A 22,039-nucleotide genomic window follows, 5' to 3' on the forward strand; every position below is an offset into this window, starting at 1 on the left:
AGAGGGCAAATTCTGCTTTGTTAGAAGTTGCTGACTGAATTCTCTGAGTCCCAGGAGGCTACCTAAAGCGGCCGTGATCTGACCGTCCTGGGGCTGCTCTGATAACCTACTCTGACAGCTTCCGTTCATTCCACCAGACTCCCGTTATCCCAGCCTGGGTGCTGCAAATACCCAACGTCCTAATAAGTGTCACAGCGGGTCCGATTGATAGTTAGGGATGAGAGCGGGTCACGTTTCTTACGTACCTTGTGGGCTTTTGAAAGTGGAACATGAGGTTAAAGAAAGAATGAAAAATACATAAATGTATGTATGTTTACATACTCTCCGAGTAGAGCATGGAAATTCTACTTCAGAAGGGCTTTAAAAAAAACAACTTGACTCTAAACGAAAAATTAGAACAGAGTGTGAAGAGAAGAAAGTGCCAGCCTGGGCCCCCCCCTCCCTTCTCCTGGGATACCATCAGTTTTACCGCTTGCCATGTTTCACTTAGAACTGCGAGTTTGTTTTTCACACTCAGGCCTTGTAAGTTCCTTCAGAACAAGGACTTCTCACTCCTGGTTCCTGTCCTCATGGTCTTGTTCAGACTGGTGGACGTTGGCTAGGTGATCCCTAACTGGCTATATAGTTGATTAACTGGCCTTTCCTATCACTCCAAACTTGAACTCCAGCCAGGGATCTATCCTTCAGATATCTGACATCATGGGATATTTGGTAAGAAACTTTAATCCCCATCCACAATGTTCAAAAAATCTAGGGCAGGATGGGTCTCCAACATCATACGACAAGCTTTGATTGCTTTCAGCAGAGGTTCTGACTGGTTCTTTGAATCAGCCATTGGTTTTATGTTCAGGTGTAATGTATTCTGAACAGTAACCCAGTAAATCAGTCTCAAATCCTGCGCCAAACGTTCTTCCCAGATTCAGACAAAAGGCAGAAGTTTGGTTAGAATTTTCTCAATGATTCTCTGTCCAGTTTCTGTGAGCAAAGACCCCCCAAATACTATTAAACTCCTTAGTGATGTGAACCAGATGGAAAATAAAACAAAAGAATTCACAACTCATGTTAGACTGAATTGAATGTCTTTAATTTCACACAATGAATAACATATGAATAGGATTAACTTTTTTTTTTTCAATAGTTAAGTGCTCTATACTGTGCTAACCTGATCTGGTAGCGAAAAAGACTGAGCTTTCTTTTAGAAAAAATGTTTAAAACCCAACATCTAAGACCATGGAGGAGCATGACAGTAAAGCATGCCAGATGTATCTACGCCTCAAATAACAGCAAGTCCGTGTTCATTTTAAATGTACAAAAATGCTTTATGAATAAAAACTGTTACAAAAAGAACATTTCAAACAATGTACAATTTTCTTGCCTCTATATTCAATAAAATACAAATACATTTTTTGTTCTAAAATATGTTTACATACAATCAAAGTAGAACATGCAAATTACACTTTAAAAAAGGCTTTTAAAAACCACTTATGAATACAAACTAAAAATTAGCCAGCACGACTTATAAGACAATCTTGTGCCCCATTTTTTTCTTTTGAAATATATATATACATATTTAACACATCATGTGCATTTATTATTATTTAAGAAATAGAATTTTTAAAAAAGGAAGAAAAGAAAGACACCAACCTAGGTTGGAACTGCTGCCTTCAGAGTTGACCGGTGGCAGCTCTTCTCAATCCTTCCCCCCTGTAGTGTTTATTATACCTGGGGAAGTGGGTAATTGATATCCAGGAAGTTTCTTCCTTGGTTGATATGTGCTTCTAAGACTGTTCCCCAAATGACCGAGTCCCACGGGAGGGAAGACTCATCAGTGGGGCAAACTCTCCAAGAAACAAGAGGCAGAGGGAGCCTTGTATTGTGGAAAGAAACCTTAAAAAACACCAAGAAAATGCTACGGTATATTACAGTTTGAGTTTCTAGGCACTGTGATGACATTATCTGTAAGCTCTGGCATTTGGACCATTGTGATACTAGAGGGTAGTGTTGAGAATAATGTCTATATTTATCTACTCTTACATGATGAAAAGGACTGAAAATCCCGCAATGTAACACTTAAATGGCTTCTGAGGCATTTCGGCTTCTGCCACCCCGTCTCTCTCCATGCTACAGTTGGCATTTAAAGGCTTTGGAAATATATGTATAGACTTCAGACAGTTCCCAGGTAAATCTTCCTAGTGGTAGGGAAAAAATATTCTCCAAAAACTCATTGTCTGAATATCGTTGGGTCATAAGCTGTAGGAGTGGGATTTTTCTCAAAAGTACTAAACCCAAATCCTTTATGATCTGCATGTAGTACATCACCTGATACTATAATTCTGTCACCACTTGCTTATCATATTTATAGAGCCAGCAATGTGCAGAGCACAAATTCCGGCTGCCATGGAACATGGCCTCCCACTCCGGACAGTATCCAAGTTAACATGCTAATCCTCTGTCAGCCCTTAGTCACCTACTCTGGGCTGTCAGTGGTTGTTGAGTCCCGGTCCTGCCAAGTCACAACCCAGCCCCTGACATGCTCTCCTTTCTTTTGACCTATCTTCCCTGGGTTGTAGCCAGAGCCATGCTATTTGAGGAAGTCAGACTTCTGGATCTTTCATCTGAGATGAGGGGTTGAAAAGCAAGTGGCTCCTCAGCCACTAAGGAGGGTAGATCAGAAGACCCATCATCACCTAGAAGGAGGCTTTTGCATCTCGGTTTATCCTCTGCTCACCCCTAATCAGACTCTCTATAAGTGGGTTCACGCTTGCTTGCTGAAGGAAAGTATTCCAGAAAAACAAAACAAAACAAAACAAGAGATTTCTAATGAAATAATTTGTGGAGGTGTCTATGGAGTCCTATACATCCCAAATGACATCTTCCCTAAATAAAAATGCAGCCCCAGAAGGCAGTGTTGACTGGCTAGAGATGCCTCGGTCCAGGTCAAGATTGCTGGGGCTCTCATCCTGGGTCTACAGCAAATGAGAAGTGAAACTAGGCTGGCCCAGTGTTGAGTCTGGACAGGAGAGGTGAGGCTAATGGGAAGGCGTTAGATAGAGAATAAGGAGAAGGTTGTGCCAGTGAGAGGAGTTAAGTTAATGGAAGGTAGAAGAAAAAGGGAAACGTCACGTGACACTGAAGGGGTGCTGGGCAGGGGAGAGAGGAAGTTGCCAGGTGCTGGGACTTGCTTCCACCTTCCATGGGTTTATTCAGCATGTCTCACCCTGGCTCCTCTGCAGTTTTCTAATCTATTTTTGGGGTCCTAAGTATGGGGGATTTGTATTTAAGTCACATGACAACTGTAGAACTGAGTTTATGTATAAGTGAGAAGCCTGCTGTATCCCTCCAGGAATGCCTTACCTTGGTCTGGAAATTCTAATGCATCCTTAACTTTTCTGAAATTTCTCTCCAACTAGAGGTTAATGTCAATTAGGGGTGGGGGGGTCCTTCTTTAAGAAGTTTAGAGAGGCGCCAACTCATTCTCGTCTGCAGGAAGGTTTAGTCTGCTCACAGTCTTGGTTGGGGAAATGCTTGGAAGAAGGGCAAATGCAAGAATGAAGGAAATGATTTTTCAAAGCCTGACAGGAGAGAAATCCCTTTATGGTTTAATTGGAATGAAAATGGTTGCTCTTTCATAGCAACGGTGGGGTGAGCGGGGCTAATTTAAATCTTCCTCTCTGGTGACTTTAGAACCACTCAGACATGGCTTAGGAATGACAAATTGAAAGTGGCTGGTTTGATTTTGCTGTTCAACTTGTGTGAAATGCCAAAGGTCCACCTAGGTCACAAACGGAGTATCTATGATATAAGCTTTAAAGTACAGGAGAATGCATCCCTTTAAACTTACATATTACTAGGATTAAATGTGACTGACCTAGTGGGGAGCAAATGATGTTAAGTCCAAGGTGACAGGGCAGAATAGGATGGCTCTGTGGGTAATTTCAACCAATTGTTGGTGCCATGACAGAGCAATGATGTTCGCAAGCATATAAACTTGGGATTTTTAAAAATTTACTCCCATAGATATCCCATCCCTTATTCTCCTGTGTTCCCAACAAAAATCCATCTCTCTCTAAGGAAATAGTGTTGTGTTTTGAAGTGATAATACAATTTCCAGCCAGTCCCAAGTTCCTGTAAAGAATCTTAATTTGGAGGTAAACCAGATATTCTAATTCCCATTAGAAAATTGAATTCTGTCTCTCAGTGTCTCTCTTTTTATAATCTACCATGCCAGGTGTTTGATGTCTTGGGGAAGGTAAGGGGAGGAGGAAGGGAGGAAATCGAAAATACTTAATTGAAATTTCCACATCTGACTTTTAGAAAACATCTACGGCGATGGAATAACTTCATATTCATTCTGAGTCTTCTTAACATGTTTCACTTGAGCTGTGGAAATGGGTGTTAGAGATGGAATATCTGTCCACGCTAAACCGATGGCTAGAGTACAACTTGGATGAGAAATGTACAGTTGAAATTGACCATTTAAAAGACGATTTGTCACACACAGTTTGCATCCATGCAGACTGATAGATTTATAATTACATTATGTACAAAAATGTTTTAGTTTATTAAGGCAACCACAATTTGGATACTTTGTCCAAGGTGGCTTGATACAATTGGAGTGGTGATACCCTTTGAGCATTTTCTTTTCTTTCTTTTTTTTTCCAGATAAGAACACTTACTCCCATTTGCTTTTAAGAAATAATTACCAAGAGATAATGGACTTATTCTATTGTCTTGTTGTTTCCTTTTTTCAATGACTTACGATAGTTACTTGTATGAAAATTCACATACCAAGGCATTGCTAGGCATTTGTCTTTCTGGTGGGTCTGGGGTTTCAATTTTTGGTGATTTGTCAGTTATTCCATTTGCTGTGGGTTATTAAAACCATTTTATTCTGCCTATTCTCTGCTGATATGTTTTAAGTATAAAAATAACCTGGTTGACACCCCGGCCAACATATCCTCGGCTGCTCTAAATCACTTATTAAAAAGGCTCTATCAATACTGAGTATCTCTGTCTCACAATGATTGGGATTCAAAGCCAAGTTCCTTGGGACAGCATGCCAAGGGTGAACATTACAACACACATAAAGTTTACATTATTTAGGTGTGTACCAAGGAAAAGAAGGCAACAAGTAAGTTAATGAAAAGGTATATGGAAATACAACGGGCAAAGGAAAACTAGGAACCGACTACGCTAAGTATCAGTGTGTGGTACAGAAGAGGCATACAGAAGGATCTGGATCCACGTCTAAGGTTGCCTATCACTAGCATTCCACCTTCTGATGACGAATCCATCTGGGAAACTGTATGGTTAACGGAAAGATTCAGGTCACCTGAAGATGATGTTGGTGCCCCGAAGCCTAGCCGAGCTTGGAAAAACCAAAATAAAAGTAAAAACCAATTAAATGGAAATGGGTTACAACAAAGCCAGTCGAGAAATTTGCAGCTTTTCTCCCCTTGGAATGTTTCCTAATTGAGGGTGCTTCCCTTTCAATTTTCCTGGCCAGCAAATGCAATGGAATCAGAGACGCACCTTGGATGCAGGAGGTCGGGTGGCTGTCGGAGAGCACCACCGGCTTTCTGCTCCTCCGTGGGTCTTCTGCTCGCCTGCAAAGGATCTAGCCATACTGAAGTGCCGCGTGGTTTGCAACTGCTGTAAAGCACAGACAAGCTTCTTTTGAAGGCGTCCCCCTGCTTGGCTTTCCCAAGAGCTACTGATGGCTCCACCCCGTCATCGGGCGCGATTCTGCCTGCCCAGCTTCTGGAGAGAAGGGCATCGGTGTCCCTGCAGCGTGGGATTCTGCCCCCACCCCGGCTCACTGCACTTCCAATGTGTCAGTTCCCCCAGCCCCAGGTTCAGACGCCCAGACCCACCCTAGGGAAGGCCATCACTCTCACTCCCTCGGGACTTCCTCTGCCTTTTGGCCTTCACCTCCTCTTCCTGGGGCAGGGGCTGCTGCGGGGGCGGCTGCTGCAGGGGCTGAGCAGGAGGCTGAGGTTTGTGTTTCCTCTTCCCTCCTCCTCGGGGGGTCTTGGGCAGGGGTGGGGGCGGCGGGGGCGGCGGGGGCGGCGGGGGCGGGAGGGGCGGCGGGGGCGGCGGGGGCAGGGGCGGCGCCTCCCGGGCCATGTGGATGACCGCCTCGATGGTGGCCATGATGGTGTCTTGAGTGGCCGCTGGCTCCAAGACGAGCGGGCTCAGGCTCGGCTTCTGCCCCCTCTTGCTGGGAAGGTCGATGCATTTTTCCAGCACCGGCATTTGGTCTCTGGAGTCCTCATCGAACTGCGTGGGCTGCTTTCGCGGACGCCCTCTCCTCTTCTTGACGAAGTTGTTGCCTGTCTTTGATTGTCTCTGCAGCCGCTTGGCCTTCAGGATCTTGTTCACGTGGTCCAGGTTCTTCTTGGTGGACAGGATCTTGGAGTAGTTGCACATCTTGCGCACCTCGCACTGGATGGCCTCGATCTCCCGCCGCTTGAATCGCTTCTTCAGGGAGGAGCTGGCTGCAGGGGGGGGAAGAGAGAAGGTTGAGCACCAGAGGCAAGCTGCCCGAAACCCAGCCTGTGTAGGGACGACTGGCACTGTACTTGGCCGTGACGACCCTGGAAAAGCAATGCTATGGATGGGACCCCGTATCTCTTCTTCCTTTCTCTTTATGGAAACTGAAAATAATAAAAATAGTAAGTATCTTCTGTGTACATGGCATTCCTTCTATACCATTTCAATCTTCACAACAATTCTGTGAAATACCCTTGTTGCTGTTTTTGAGACTTAGAAACTGAAGCTCACATCTTGTAGGAAACTCTGCCCTGGCGGTCAAGGTCAGACTTGTTCCCATGACCTTTCCCTAGTAAAACTTTTTTTTTTTTTTTTTTAATTCAGCCCTGTGACATTTGATCTGACTGAATTTAGGATTAGGTTATGCTTTCTCTTTTTGTAGATGTTGGATGCAAAAGATGACAAATAGTCCTTTATAAAAAGCAATCTGGATCATTCATTCCTACTACCAACCTCACAAAAGACATACCTTGACCTTGACACACCTTGTACAGGAACCCCCTTACCTCTAATCCTCCTCTACTGACAGAAAGGGGGATTATTTTCCAGGACACTCTACCTGAGATGACACCATTTCTCTAACTTTTGCCCTCAGGGTTCTGGATTTGTCAAGCTGCCTGAAGTGTCCCACTGACTGAACGACTAACCAATTCATCCTCTGGAAACCTTGAGGGAAATCAGCCAGATGTTTCTGAGTTATTCACATTCCCCATACTGGGCTGTCGGTTGTCTGCAAAGAGTTCTTTTCATGTCCTGCTGGCCAGATGCACCTGTACTCTTGGAGTCAAACTTCTGGTCTCCAGAAGTCCGGTATTGCCACCACTAACCAGCCTTCGGAACCCCTTTCCCTGCAAGTTCAGACACTGTGAAGTGTGAATGGCTTCAAGACGTAGCGGACCTTTCCTCCTTTAGGTCATTCTTTCTCCCTGTGCTGTTCCTGAGCACGCATGTACAACCATGTACAACCATGTGTGTACCCACGTGCATGCGTGTGCACTCACACATACTCTGCTGCCCTGTCTCCACACTGGCCCCTCCCTTTTTATGAACCCAAGAGGTGTGTCCTCACTTAGTTTTTTTGCTGCTGTGATACACCCTAAATGCTCAACTCCAAGGACGCCCATGGAGAAGACGCCGACCCTTACTAAACATTACTGAGACCGAAAGGGAATGTGTTTATTCTGGCATCATGGTTTGCTGTGTTATTCCAGGTTTTTTTCAACCAGTAGAGAGGCGGAGTAAAATTATCTTAAGGGAAATGAGGAATAAAAATGCTGAAAACATGGATACCACTCTCGCTTATTCTGGGGCACTCCCACTTTATTCCTTTCCCTGCTTCATTCCCTTTCTCTCTCATGCTGTGCCTGACACAGAACTCCAAGAGGGGATCATTTGAAGTTATTTACACCACTGGCTTTATGGAGTGGGAAGCTCTAAGTCCCACAGGACAGGTCAAAATGTTACTGCTTTCGGCCCAAGGTCGTTGTAAGACTTACTGAGCAATGAATAACTACTGAACAATCTTTAAAATAAGTTATAAAGATCAAAATAGAACAAAGCCAGAGTGAGCTTCTGAGTATAAAAATAAATTGTTTGTAGTTGGTGTTGTGAAAGGAAAAAGGTTGCTCAATTGTAGGTTCTCGGATGTGGAGGCAAATTTTTGTTCATCTTTATGTCCCTCACACAGCGTGGCATAGTGCCTTGCCCATGGGCGTCATTTAAAAATTGTTTTCGGACTGATGAACCACACTAATCATTGCTGCCTTAGAATCACAGGCTTCTCTAGAAGAGATCTAGTTTGGATTCTAAAGCAACCACTGCAAACAGAGCGATAGAAAGAGCTCGCAAGCCTCCAGGTCCCAGCCAGGCAATCTACCTTCTCCGCCCAGTTGGTGAGTAACTGAGAATGAGTCAGAGGTTCTCCACAGACCTCAGGCATTCTTCCCAATACAGATGGCATCTGCAATTTACCTTTTTATCAGTTTATCTCATCTTTGGGGAAGAAAGCGCTATGGAATATATCATATAGCATACAGGTAAAAAGTAAAACATTTTTAGGCAATTACCTGGCAATATTCCAGCTGAATAAACCTGGAAAACTCTATGAGCTGTGGGTCACTGGGGATCAACACAAGCACTGGCTTGTCTCTCGCTGTGTTTTCTTTTTAGCATGAAGTGCCAAAAACAAACAAACAAAACCTAGTAGATAATACCGCATTCAGTAATTTATTCTGTGCTGTATATATTTTATTAAGCCCTTGCATTGAAAAGTGATTATGAAATCAGTTGATTCTGAGTAGTGTAAACGTACCAAACAGTACTAAAAATATCATTAGCAACTCCTTTGCACCCACCATTCACATTGAACAAATGTTAACTTTCACCATATATGCATTATTTTTTTAAGGAAAGAAAATATAGCTTTAGCTCAATCAGTGCTCCTTTCTCCTTTCCCTTCCCTTCCTTCCCCTCCTCTTCCCTTCCCACGCTTGTATTTATACTTTTACTGCATATGCATGAACCCATATTAGGAAAAATGACCAGGCTGAAACTTCCTAACCCTGGTGATGCTGTAAGGAAGTGGGGACCCTTGTACACTGTTGGTGGGAGTGGAAACTCAGATCATCATATCAGAGAGCAGCTGGGCAGTGACCACTAGCACCAAAGATGGGCATGCTTAATGCCCCAGAGATCGTGTTCAGGCTGCCTCCTTTACTCATTTATAGCAGGAGGCCGAGGATGTATAACGATGTTCCTTGAAGCTCAGAAGACTGAAAACAATCTAAATGTTAAAGGTGTAATTAATCAGTTGTGATACAGTCAAACAACAGAATATTATACATCTGTCAAAAGGAAAAAGCTACACATAATATATCAGTGTGGTTAAATCTAAAAAAAAAAAGTTGGATAACAAAAGTGAATAAAAGTACTTGTAAATATAGTATTTATAAAATTATAAAAACACACAGATCCCTTGAAATTTTATTTCATTTTCAATGTCCAGGTGCAGAGGTTTAAAGTAAATACAATGCAGAAGCTCAATTTTGAGTTAAAGGCTAGCTGGCTGAGATTTCATTCTTCCCTCTCTCCAAAACTACCCCATGGCTCTTTAGTAAGCCTCTGGTGGAGTGCTGTCTAGTACAAGTTTCTGCGGTCATGGCAATATTCTATATCTGTGCTGTCCGATTTGGTAGCCCCTAACCACATGTGGCTACTAAGCCCCTGAAATGTGGCTGATGTGACAGAGAAACTGCATTTTTAATTTAACTCGTATCTAAATAGCTCCGCGTGGCTAGTGGTTACCATACGGGGCAGCTCAGCTCTTGTCCCCACACCACGAAATAAGGAGGTACACTGGGTTCATTCAAGAAAACACAGACTGCGGGAAATTCTGGGCACACCACCTGGGGGATTTAACAAATAAAATGCAAGGAAAGAAAGGCAGGGAAGGGGGTGAAACTGTACATTAAAAGAGACTTAAGAGAGAAAAGGACCACATTTTGCTTCCAGTTTAAACAAACTATCAAAAGAGATCATATTTCATGAGTTCATGGAATTCTGAATACAGTCTGGGCATTTCATGATATTATTTAACCACTGTTTATTTTCTTAGGTGTTTGGTAATTGCGTTATGATAATTTTTTAAAGTACTCATCTTTTAGGAATATTTGCTGAACTATTTATAGATAAAGTCACATGGTATCATCTGGGATCAGCTTCGGAATAACAAGGAAGGGGGAAGGTGAGTAGAAGTATTGACGAAGTAAGATTGACTCTGAAGTGATACTGTTGAGCCTAAGTGATGGGCACACAGAGGTTTACTATGCTATTCTGCCTACTTCGGTATATACTCAATAATTCCATAATACGTAGTTAAAAACCTATACATTGTAAGTGCCAATAAAATATCTTTCTTATAATCTTGGGACAGTAGAGTGCAGGGGCTCTATTTAACCTAAATAATTTTTGAAGGGTAAGGAATGTCCTCAGTGAAAGGCATGCATCATCTCCCTAGAAAATTCCTACTGGTAGCTACCCTCCTGGCTTAATGGGATGGGAGAAGGAATGAGTGCTCTGGGTTTTACGCTGTGATCAAATGAATAAACATACCAGGACCCAGTTTCCACGATGCCATCAGATGTGAAGACTTAATATCCCTCTTTCTTTTTGACATTAGAAGCATTGGAGGAAGGGGTTCATATTTACTGGACATCTGAATATTATTTTGTCCTTGTATGCACAACCCAAATATTTCAGTTGGGGTTTGTTCCCCCTGCGTGTGAACCATAGCAGAGTGCAGAGCGGCGGGAAGGACTCTTCAGGGGCAGCTGGAAATCCTGAACAAGGACGAACCTTTTAGCCCCTCTGGATCTCTCTTTCTTCATCTATTGCATTGGACAGTTAGACAGATGCTCTCAAAATTCCCTTCTAGATTTAATGATTGCTGTTATTCTTTCCTATTCTCATTATCCATTGCCTTTCCAAATGTGAGGTGGCTTTCTACAACATTTACTCCGTCTATCCTAGTGGTGGGGGGGTGGGGCGGGGACTTTGGACTTGGCAGGGTTTGATATTCACAAATCTTTCTCCTTATTGCTTATGATTTCATTGTCCCTCTAAATGTTTTCAGATTTTTCTCTCTTCAAATTGTTTCATTATTAGACAGTAATTTCTGGGCTCTTGCAGCAAAGATTGATTCCATATTTGCTCTCCTTCTTATAATGGATCCATATCTCGACTGTTCTTTGTTAGTTTTAAAAAATAATTATGAGTGGCCAAGGCACAATGAAAATTCATGTCTTCATAACTCTGCAAAGCAAATCATCTTCTAGATCTTTCTCTGTCTTTAAAATTGTCATGCAAATGGTTGACTTGGTTTTGGGCCCAGATCTAGCTTTTCTATCTTTCTGCTCCCATTATCGGAGGATTGGCTCATTGGCATTGTGGATTTTGTCACATCTTTTATGATAATCAGAGACTGGACTTAGCCCTGTGTTTTGTGCTTTGACTTTGCAGATGGAGGACAGGTACCGTGAGCAAGATAAAAGCTCACAAGGCTTCATTACACAGAAGGTTGCCCCCAGATAGATGCTACTGGTTTGGAGACTACTTTGTCCACATGCAAGACACACCCTAGTTTAGGAAGTTCTGGGTGCATCAGGGGGAGTAAATTCATCTCTAGATTCATTAGGATGTTTCTTGCTGTTTAAATATCCCTACGGGGAGGTGGGGTAATCGTTGGGACTGTTGCACTGCCTGGAGGTGCCTTCCAGGGTGGAAAGGGCTGCAACACCATCTCCCTCAGTCCAGGCAGGGAGCTGCGGTGGGAACTGTACTGTATGGTGATTCACCTTAAGGTCTTTCCAAGGACGAAAGCCCTCTCTTTCCTTAACACTCCCAGAGTCCCCAGCACAGGCTTTTTCACACAGTCCTCCACGATCTGCTATACACTACGTGCTCAGCAAATACAAGCTCAAGGGAATTCACGCATTTAATGTTCTCCCATGAAATCGCGCATTTTGGAGGGAACTTTGTACTTAACTCAGTAATGATCTCTTGTTTTCCTAATGCTGCCTTTTATTTTTTAATGGGATGTATGAAGCAACTTGCCTTGGCATGCACACGTTATTCCTTTTTCCTTAGAATTTAAATTAACCTTCTACAATCCGACCCTGGCCTTAAAGCCTCTTTTTTAAAAGAAGATGGCAAGTTGCCTCTGCTGCCGAGGCGTCTGCAAGGCCAGGCACATCTGAGTTGCTCTTGGTCACCAGCAGAGTGCTATAGTACCGCTTTCCAATTTCAAAGCTGAAATTTAGAATTAAGGGTTAGCAGATGTGGGAGATTTGTCTCGATAGAAAGGTGCTTCCATTCTGTTTTTAAAGGCATCTTAATACAGTCTGGGGTTTCTCTGGAAACATGACTAACTTGTTCAAAGCACAGTCCCTGCTTGATTCTCCGAGGACGGCTTCCTAATAAAGTCAGGGGTTTGTTGGGAGGTAACTTCCTGTCTGGGCTGCAATGGCTCGGGGGACCCCGGTTTGGTTGTGCTTATTTCACATTCTCCTGGGGACAAGCGATAGCTGGTGGCGAACTGGGCCTTTTGGGTGATGGCGAAAGGAAGTGTGGGGTGTTACATTTTACAAGGGGAGCTCGGAAGAGGCAAGGACCACCAGGGTGCCCCCCTCACCCCCAGATTCTCTGGGAGGCAGTACCCGCACGAGGGATCCAGGAACTAGGCTCACAGTCCACACCCTCTGTGCCTTTCCAGCTCTGACCACCTCTTCCTTTAGCTACTTCCTTAGTGGGCTGCACATTCCCCACAGAGGAGACTCTACCAGGCCACGAGAAAAATATATGAATTGTTTTATTCATATTATTTATAGTTTATCTAAAAAATAAGAACTAAGCATCCTAATGCATAATATTTGGAGCCACTGTGATGGCCTTACGTGAGCTATAAATGAGATGATGTATCACCCGTCAGAGTTGGGCAGAAGGGACCCATGAGAAGGAGAGGCCACGTTCATTCAAAGGGTCGACAGGCATTCCATCCGTTTATTACTTTTGGGGTGTTGTCATGTCCTATATTCAAAATGCTACAGTAGGTCAGGCCTCCTGGTTCATTTTAGAAAATCGAGGTCTTTGAAAAGAAAAAAAAACAAAAGCAAAAACTTTGAAATAAGATCAGGAATATCCATGAAGTAAGTTATATGCCATGCAGAGTTTTACTGATTTCCCTTAGCAAACTGTATAAGAATTGCCATTTTCAGAGATGAATTTTGGCAATTTCTGGTATAAAAAGACAACGGTTCTAAATGTTCTCACCTTTTCTGAGCTGTCAATGGGCTGTCAGTAAAAAACACAAACAGAAACTTAATGTCTCGTTAGGGTAAAATGGGCAAGAACGTAACTGCTTTTCCGAAGAATCTCAATACTTGAAACAGCATTTTTGAAAGCTGATTGAAAATGTTTCCACTGTTTGGCAATTTTGTTGCTGAAACGATATATCGTAACCTATAAAAATCCCTAAAATCTGCAAATTAAGAAATCTCGTAAACAGTTAACTTTCAAATGAAGAGTTTCTGAGATCTGAACTCATTAAAAAATGCAATGCCTTTTGATATGCCAGACCATCTGATTGTTAAGGAAGCTGGTTAGCCAAATTTCAACAACAACCTTTGCTTAATTGATGTAGGAGATTAAAAAAAAAAAGTATCCTGATTTAAGCTAAATGATGTACTTTCTCCTTTTGGCTGTATGTTTATGTGAGATACCCTTTTACCTTCAACATGTACTAACAAATATTGAAACAAACAGACTTTGGAATCAGAGCTTATATTGCTTTATCATAGGTGTTTAAAAAAAAAAAAACAAACCCAAGCTTTTCAAAAAGTATTCAAACTCATTAAATTTGCCCTCCTGAAATATTAAAAGGAGTGTAAAATTTTGATGAAAGTGAAAATATTTTTGTTTCATGAATAATACAAAATGAAACGAATTTTAAAATCATTTTAACAGTATGATTTCAGAGGTATCTCAACCTTTTAAAGTTTATATTTTCAAAGATGAGCGCATACATTCTGAATACGTATTTACATGGGGGAACTGTTCAAAATGATGTGACTGATATCACCACATGATCAAACACTGGGGCTGCTTTGAAGTTGTCCTTTCTCTTTCTAAACTCCTGAAGCATTTGTTCACTCAGTATTTAATTCTGGAGGATCTTAACTTTCTATGAGTGCGCGGCATAGGAAGCCGTCCAGCTTCTTGAAGACAGGCGCTGTGTGCTCTTCTCCATTCTCTAACGGAGAGCTCAGCGCCTTTCTCACAGCGGATGCTTACTTAAGATTTCTTGTCGGACTGGGGCGCCTGGGTGGCTCAGTGGGTTGAGCCTCTGCCTTCGGCTCAGGTCATGATCCCAGGGTCCTGGGATCGAGCCCCGCATCTGGCTCTCTGCTCCGTGGGGAGCCTGCTTCCTCCTCTCTCTGCCTCTCTGCCTGCTTGTGATCTCTGTCAAATAAATAAATAAAATACTATTAAAAAAAAAAAGATTTCTTGTCGGATTATTTCACATCGTAAGTTCCTGGAGACCAAAGCCTGGATATCATTAATCTTTATATTCCTTAGAGCCGCTTTAATTGAATCCCATGTAATTCTGTGGCAATCGGAAGAGCGTCCCCTCTGTGGAGAGCTTCTACAATGGGACGTGAAGCCGACCTTCCATCTTCGGTGAGGCAGTCCTGAGGTCCTGCCGCCCAGGCTGACTTGTCTGATCCCAGGGGAATAATGCCAGTCATCTCAGGAGCTGAGTTTTGGGGGAACCACTTGTGGTTTTGGACAGATAAAGGTGGTGGTAACTTGTCTCCAGAGAGAACCGGCTGCTAGCCTTCCGGCTAGCAGAGGGCCTTCGGGAAGGTCACTGGGACTCGGGACTTGGGGGGCCTGAGAGGGTCGGGTGATGGGAGGGAGCTCAGAGATCAGCAGAGGTGACTGTCCCTGTCTCTAAGGTGCACTGGGCATATTGACCCCAGAGGGGTCCACAGAGGAGTCCTTCAGAGCTGGGAGTCTTTCTGGGGGGTGATGCTTATTAGGGCTACTGTGGCTTCCTGGGCTGTTCACAAAGAGAACTGAGAGTCAGGGCACTCGGAAACAGGCATATGAAGGCCACTGAGGCCTCCTCTGTTCCTTTCAATTAACTTTGGCTTTTGTCTGCTGCCTGTGGCTCAAGCCCCAGCAGACTGACTAGACAAGTTGAGAGGCTGGAGAGAAATGCAGGGAAAGCCAAAAAGTTTGACGCTGCATCTGCTGAGTCTCACAGCACGCCAGGTGGTCCCACGGCGGGGGTGGTCGCACCCTCTCAAAGGGCTCTTTACATTTCTTTTTTTCTTTCCTCTCAAACGTGGCATAACTGTATCTTTAACCATAAATACCACCCCTTATATAATACACCAATTATTGTAGCTGTGTGTTCGTACTTGATTGCGAGAGAGTTTCCCTTTTAAATTTTGAAAAAAAGAAAGAAAGAAAGAAAGAAAAAGAAAAACAGGAAAGAACAAAGAAGAGTGCACGAAACACGATCTTAAGAAAATGTTCACATGTTTAATATTTAGGCTCAGCTAAAATAAATCCTGTTGACCATACTAGTGTTTGAAGAATTCCACCAAATTGTAGGTAACCCATGCCTTATTTTCTTCCTGGTTTTAATAACTGCATTTGTTTATTTAAATACTCAGGCTGGTGACTTATGACCTGATAGAAAACATATTGCCTGGGACATTATGAGAATAAGGTTCTAGTCTAGACTTTTCACCCCTCAGTTCTGTGCTTCTAGAACTTGACTTCAAGGCAGGACCCTTACTAAATAAATACAATTCTGTTAAACAAACAAACAAAAAAAACCAAAGCAAACAAACAAAAAAGTCAAACACCTCTAAGTCTTCTCCATTCCAGGTAAGACCTCTCACTTCCTTCATCTGTGTTTCCTATGTCATGAATTCTAGATTATATTCCATTTTGATCATGTTCCTCTGGAGATTTTAGCGTCTGCCAAATCTCGTCTTAAATTTTGGTGCCTGGAATTGAACTGATTTTCCAAGTATCAAATGATTATGCAAAAAGATCGAGTTGATTAATTTCTGTGATCAAGGCACTATGCTTCCGTTAATGAGTGCTATATAAAAAATAAATAAAACCTGCGAAGTCCTCCCCCTCTCCCCCGCCCCAGCAACATCACACTGTTGGCTCATATTAAATAGAAGCTCAATTAACTCCCTTAGATGCTTTCACATAAACTGCCACCAAACCTGGCCATTGCTATGTGGAATTGGTTTTTCAGCTGAAATACAAGCTTTCTATTTAAATCTGCAAAGTTTAATTTTATTGGTTTTAGTCCAGTGTTCTAGTCTGTTATGAAAGTTTTGAATCTTAATGTTGTTTTCTCAAAGACTGCCCAGATTTGTAGAATTTCCAGAGGGTTTGAGTACCCTCAGAGTTAACCACCGTCCCTTTAACTCCTTCTAGGCAAGAGTCAAGTGACTCAAAATGCATGTTACCGTTTTTCTCTTTATTGAGGTTTTTCAAGAAAAAAAGGCAACTTATACCACAAAATATCCCTGTATTCTTTGTAAAAAGAACAAGCAATGTCTACCCACTGCTTGAGACTTTCCCATATTTTTGTGTCTGGCTGGTTAGCAGATGAGGGATGTGCCGCAGAAACAAGGACTTTGCATGGCCTACAGGTGTGTGCCCAACTCTATTACTTCTGGCAGAGATGCTATTGCATCTGATGTTGGATTGGGGGTGGGGGGAATCTTACATTTTTCTTTTATCCAGGGGGCAATTCTCCTGCCTTAGTGAGAAAAGAAAAGACAAGGAAAGGAAAAGAGAAAGAAAGGAAGGAAGGAAGGAAGGAAGGAAAGAAAGAAAGGAAGAAAGGAAGGAAGGAAGGAAGGATGGAGAAACCCAAACAATACTCGGTATGCGTCTAGTGCTTTTGAATTTCTGCTGGAATTCATTTTAATCACATACTCCACTAAAAGCCACCGAGGTCTCCTATTTCAATATTAATCTTTTGGGTCCCCTCTATGTTTCTTATATCTCTCTGGCAGCATTTCACATAGTCTGCCCTGTGTTAAGATTATGGGATTAATCTGCATTTCTCTCTCCTTTTAAACTGTGTTTTTTTAAGAACAAGAGCCATGCCTTATCCACTCTTATTCATTCTGGGAAGAAGCACTGACTGAGCCCACTCCGTGCCAGGCTCTGTGCTAGACACTCATTTCTGTGCCTCCCTCCCTCCCCCATGTGACCACAGAGCTCAGCTGACTTACTTGAATTGAAATCAATCTACATGACTTGACCTAAACCAACACTTACTGTCTATTTTGTAAAGGCTGTGTGTGAAATATGAAAGGATTTATTGAAGGGGATCCAAATCACTGTAAATTAAATTAGATCTTTACATATTTCAGCTGTTCCCTACTCTCCTCAGAGCACATTAACTGTTTGGAGTATCTAAGCTATGACCAAAAACACGAAAGTACTGAAAAATATGGATTGATACCCAAACCACTCCATAGGTGAAGTGGAGATTCAACGGCCAAAATAAGTTTGCAGTTTACTGAGTGTCTTTAAGAAAAGCAGCTTGAACATTTAAGCCCACTGACTGATTAAATTTATGGGGCCTCTGAAAAAGGGAGAAACATACATATTACATATTACTTATATTAAAAAATGGGAGCGAGAGAGAGGGACAGAGAGATAGAACATGAATGGTCTTTTCATTACTGAACATTTGGATCAGAATTACATGGTATATTGTGGGGGAGTGGTCATATGTTTTCTTGGCAAATATCTATACATTCAAGTTCCAAGCACTATGCCAGTAGTTTTTTTTTTTTTTTTGTTTTGTTTTTGATAAGTTTTTGCATTACCTTTTTTTTCCCCCCAAATACAAGCTTGGACAGACTCAAGGCAGCAAATACTTCTTCCTCAGTTTAAGATTTGACAATTTAAGAGGAAAAAGCTCATTCATCATCTTTCCCTTTTAGAGACCATAAATTATTGGCTCATATACCATGTGGCTTGGATTCTAGGAAAAGTTAGTATAAACAAACCCGAGTTACAATGCGTGGAGTAAGAGAGTGAGTCATAAACAAAACATAGACATATGCTCTCATATAAATAAGGGCCTGGATCATCAGCTTCCCAAAGTCTGCTTCCCATTAATTACACAACAAAATGAACTTTCCATATGTAAAGCCCAAATCACTTAACTCTGGCAATGCACATGAGACAAAGACCAGGACTGTGGCTATTTAGGCGCAAACAAACCTGGATTTCAAAATAAGGACAGTCATCTCAGAATACCGGCAGGTATTAGAGGGCAAGAAAACTCCCTGGAGGCGTGTTTTTGAGCACTGAAACTACACCTAGCCACCCAGGAACGCTGCATGAGGCTGGCCGCATCCCCCGCTGAATCGGAAGGTACTGTGAGGCTCACTCTCTTTTGTTCTGAGCTCCGTCATCTTTATGGGACAAGCCCTGGGTCCAGGCCACACAGGGTGTTCAGACATCGCTGGGATCAATGAACAGTTGAAATTCCCTCCATTAGTACCTCCTCTCTGCCTTTTGAAACTGCTCATTGGTAGCAGAAATGCGTGTTTCCTCGTTATTGCATGAAGGCTGTCTGGTCTCCCTGAGTTATCAAGGACACATGGAACAATTGCTGGGGAAGAGGACAGAACAGGTGGAAACCCCGAGAGGGGGCAGGCGGCCGAGTTCCCTCCTTGTGCTCCTTTCAAAAGCAGACCTTGTAAAAACAAACTAACAGAATGAGTCACAAAGGACATTTAAGTAACAGATGTCACATTTTAGGAGTCCGGGGTGGGGGTGGGGCGGGGAGAACAAGGACTTTCATCCTGTGCTGGGTTTCTGATCATTCATTTACTCGACATTTACTTGGGTAACATCTACTTTGTATCACACCATAGACCGTACGGGTGAGACTACACCAGGGAGCATTTCTGCTGTCTCATGGGACTAAGGGAAAAGGGGAGAAACAGTCATTTTTGAAGCCCTCCCCCCAGCCCCCACCCCGTGGGCTGCAGTATTTCACATTTCCTCATTTAATTGTGATCACAACCGCATGAGGACATTGCTACCTCTGTTGTACAGAGATGAGAACGGGGACCTTGGAGTTTCAATGGTTTCCCCAAGGGCGCCCATCTTAGAAATGATGGACTCAGGATTCAAACAAGAGCTTCCCTATTTGAAAGCCAGTTTCGTACCATATGTCCTCAAGGAAGCCAAGACAATGGGCAGCTAGAGCAGAGGAAGAAAGCCTGGGTTTCCCTCTTGCTTTTCTACTACTGACTGCTACAGAGTGCCATATTTCTCCCAATTTTACAATCTCAAAGGCCTCCACCAAACTCTGAGTGCCACAGTTAAATAACACAAGATGTCACTACAGGCCACTCGCGCTATTTCTGCTGCATGAGGCGTCCCTGGGCATTGTTTTGATCCTGCTCCTCTGTCCGGTCCAAATGCCTTTGATGGCTCCCTAGAGGGGGCCAGGCTGACCAGGATAATGAGTGAAGTTGGTCAGGACCCTGAAGGAAGACGGGGGGAAGATGGGGAATGAGAAACAAAGGAGCAGATGGCCCATTTAATGGGGGTGGATGTTATTCTGTATCAGTCAATTGATGCCAGTTAGGAACGTGAGCCTAAAGTCACCAGGTAGTCTGAGTTTCAAAAACCCAAAACTCTTGATGATTAGATAAGTCTTCTGATGTTGACAAATTAATTTTTTTTTTTTTTAAGAATGTATAACCCCCTGGAGGCCAATCAAAGCACAACTGCAGAGAGCTACTGCCTCGTGGTGCCTGGATTGCCAGCACTACCTTTCACAAGGGTCACCGGGCCACATTTTCAAATTGCAGGTACTCCATATTCTGATGCCAAACCTCTCTTTCAGCCTCACTGGCCATCGCCTCCACACACACTCCCATTTCAGAGATGCTGTCCGTCTGCCCCTTCTGCTTGTCTGATTATTGAATTCAATCCATCCCCAGAAAGCTCTCAGCTCTTCTCTTCTCGGGTCATTTTACCGTGTCATTTTACCAGGTCATTTTACCCTATGCTCCCTAGTACCATTTGGTTGGAAATTCCTAACTTATCAGTTGCTCAATGATATCTCTGTCAGCATCTGAGATTGTTTTTCAACTTATTCCCTTGTTAATATTATTTGGTCATCTCATGTTTTGGACTCAAGCCTTTCCAAATAGCATGAAAGTTCCCCAGGGCAGGGGCTGATCTTATCATTGAAGGTATCAGCGTGGCAGGTACTTAAAAATTATTTGACAATTTGTAACAAAGCCTTATAGAAGTTCCAGGAAGATGAACTGGTTACCCTCACGGGTAGTGGGGAGCTTTGACTGTGCTCCAAGATAGGAGTGTTTGGAGCAGGGAGTGAGGATAAAACTTCCAAAGATTGTTAATGGATGTTCTGATCTGAGTCATAACATGACTAAATTATGATTTAACATGATTAAATCATGACATGGCATGACTTCATTCTTGACACGAGAGGGGCCACGACACAGTGATATATTGTTTTGAACATGTGATTGGTGTTTTCATCTGCTGTTTCTTTCTCACCACTGCCTAAAAGGCAGAAATTGCTTCTCCCATTTCAGTGATGGGGAAACTGAGACTCAGAAGTGTCAAGAAGATGCAATGACTTACCTAAGGGGATGATTAAGTCCTATAGGGCTGTCAATAACCCTGGCCCATGAATTCCAAATCCACTTTCCACTATATACCCGTGTGGCGGCCAGAAAGAGTCCAGATTTCCTAATTCCCCCACAGGCAAGATGTACCTCGGTTCATCTCTCTGGGCTCAATTTCCTCATCTCTGTCCCCCATGAAGGGGCTGGCAGAGGGCACTTCGAGGCTGGTCTAACCTGGTCTTATCTTTTGGACTCCAGTTTGAGCAACAAGACAAGGAGATGTCCCAGGGGAGATGCAGTGGGATTATTCCAGTGGCTTCCAGAGGGCCAGTGCTGTCTGTCTGTCTGTCATGTCTGTCTCATAATCCTTACTCTGCTTTCCCTCACTGCCTCCTTTCTCCCTCCCAGCCCCCCCCCCTCTGTCCCCACCCTGCTGTAGACTGACTATAGCCTGCCTGGACCACTAAAGATCATTCTTAATGACAGTCATTACACAGTTCTTCCATGTTGCCCGAGGCCATTTCCACAGCAATGAGTGGGACAGACTTCGCCTCCTTCCTCAACAGCTGAGCACAGTACGCCAACTTCACTGGAACCAAGAAGTTTTTCAAAAACTCTCCATTAATTACAGGAAACCCAAAGCAGGGTCCCCCCCCCCTTCTCATGAACACAGTCGCTTTCAGTGGCCACTAAATTATCTGGCCACCATTAAACCAACAATCTAATTAGACCCGCGAACGCGGAAAGAGCCAGTGAATGAGGCAGGCGCAGTGCTTTCATCTCAAAACGGATCATAAAATATTTGTGCCCTTTCGTTCCTGGCCACATAAAATCTCCCCCTCAAAGAGTTTCTTTTCATTCTCTCCGGTTTATAAAGAGGAGCTTGAATATTTGATATAAAATGAGTATCTTAATAGAAATCGCTTCACGTATGGGAGGTTTTCTCGCCCGCATTTCGCCGAGCGTGGAGCCCTCATTACAATGACGGCACCTGACTCCCCCTGCGCTCGGCGCCTCGCAGCCAAACCTCCCACTGGGCTTCAGTGGAGGTGGGAATGATACCATCAGCGGGAAGAAGATAAAATGTATTATTATCATTACTCTATTTTTAAGAGGGTCTGACTGTGGCAAGAGGTGGCTGGGAGCATAATCTGTACGGAGCATTCGGAGAAGATAAATTGAGTTAAATTCCTCCCAGACACAGCACTTTCAAACCGGTTATTACACCTTCTGTCTTTCCTAAAATCTCAACTCCA

The 22,039-nt window shown here is 43.1% G+C and overlaps 1 protein-coding gene across 5 annotated transcripts in view; it reads right to left on the reverse strand.

The window, feature by feature from the left end:
- Positions 1-1,062: 1,062 nt before the first annotated feature.
- The window catches only part of SETBP1 (SET binding protein 1), a 367,943-nt gene continuing 346,966 nt past the window's right edge, over positions 1,063-22,039 (reverse strand). For all 5 annotated transcript variants that reach the window (XM_044243069.1, XM_044243064.1, XM_044243065.1 and 2 more), the window contains exon 6: positions 1,063-6,497. In XM_044243069.1, the coding sequence (XP_044099004.1) occupies positions 5,875-6,497 (623 nt within the window). In that variant the 3' untranslated portion in view covers positions 1,063-5,874. The remainder of the gene's footprint in view (positions 6,498-22,039) is intronic.

This window comes from Neovison vison, chromosome 3 (assembly GCF_020171115.1).
Source record: "Neovison vison isolate M4711 chromosome 3, ASM_NN_V1, whole genome shotgun sequence".
NCBI classification, from domain to species: Eukaryota; Metazoa; Chordata; class Mammalia; order Carnivora; family Mustelidae; genus Neogale; species Neogale vison.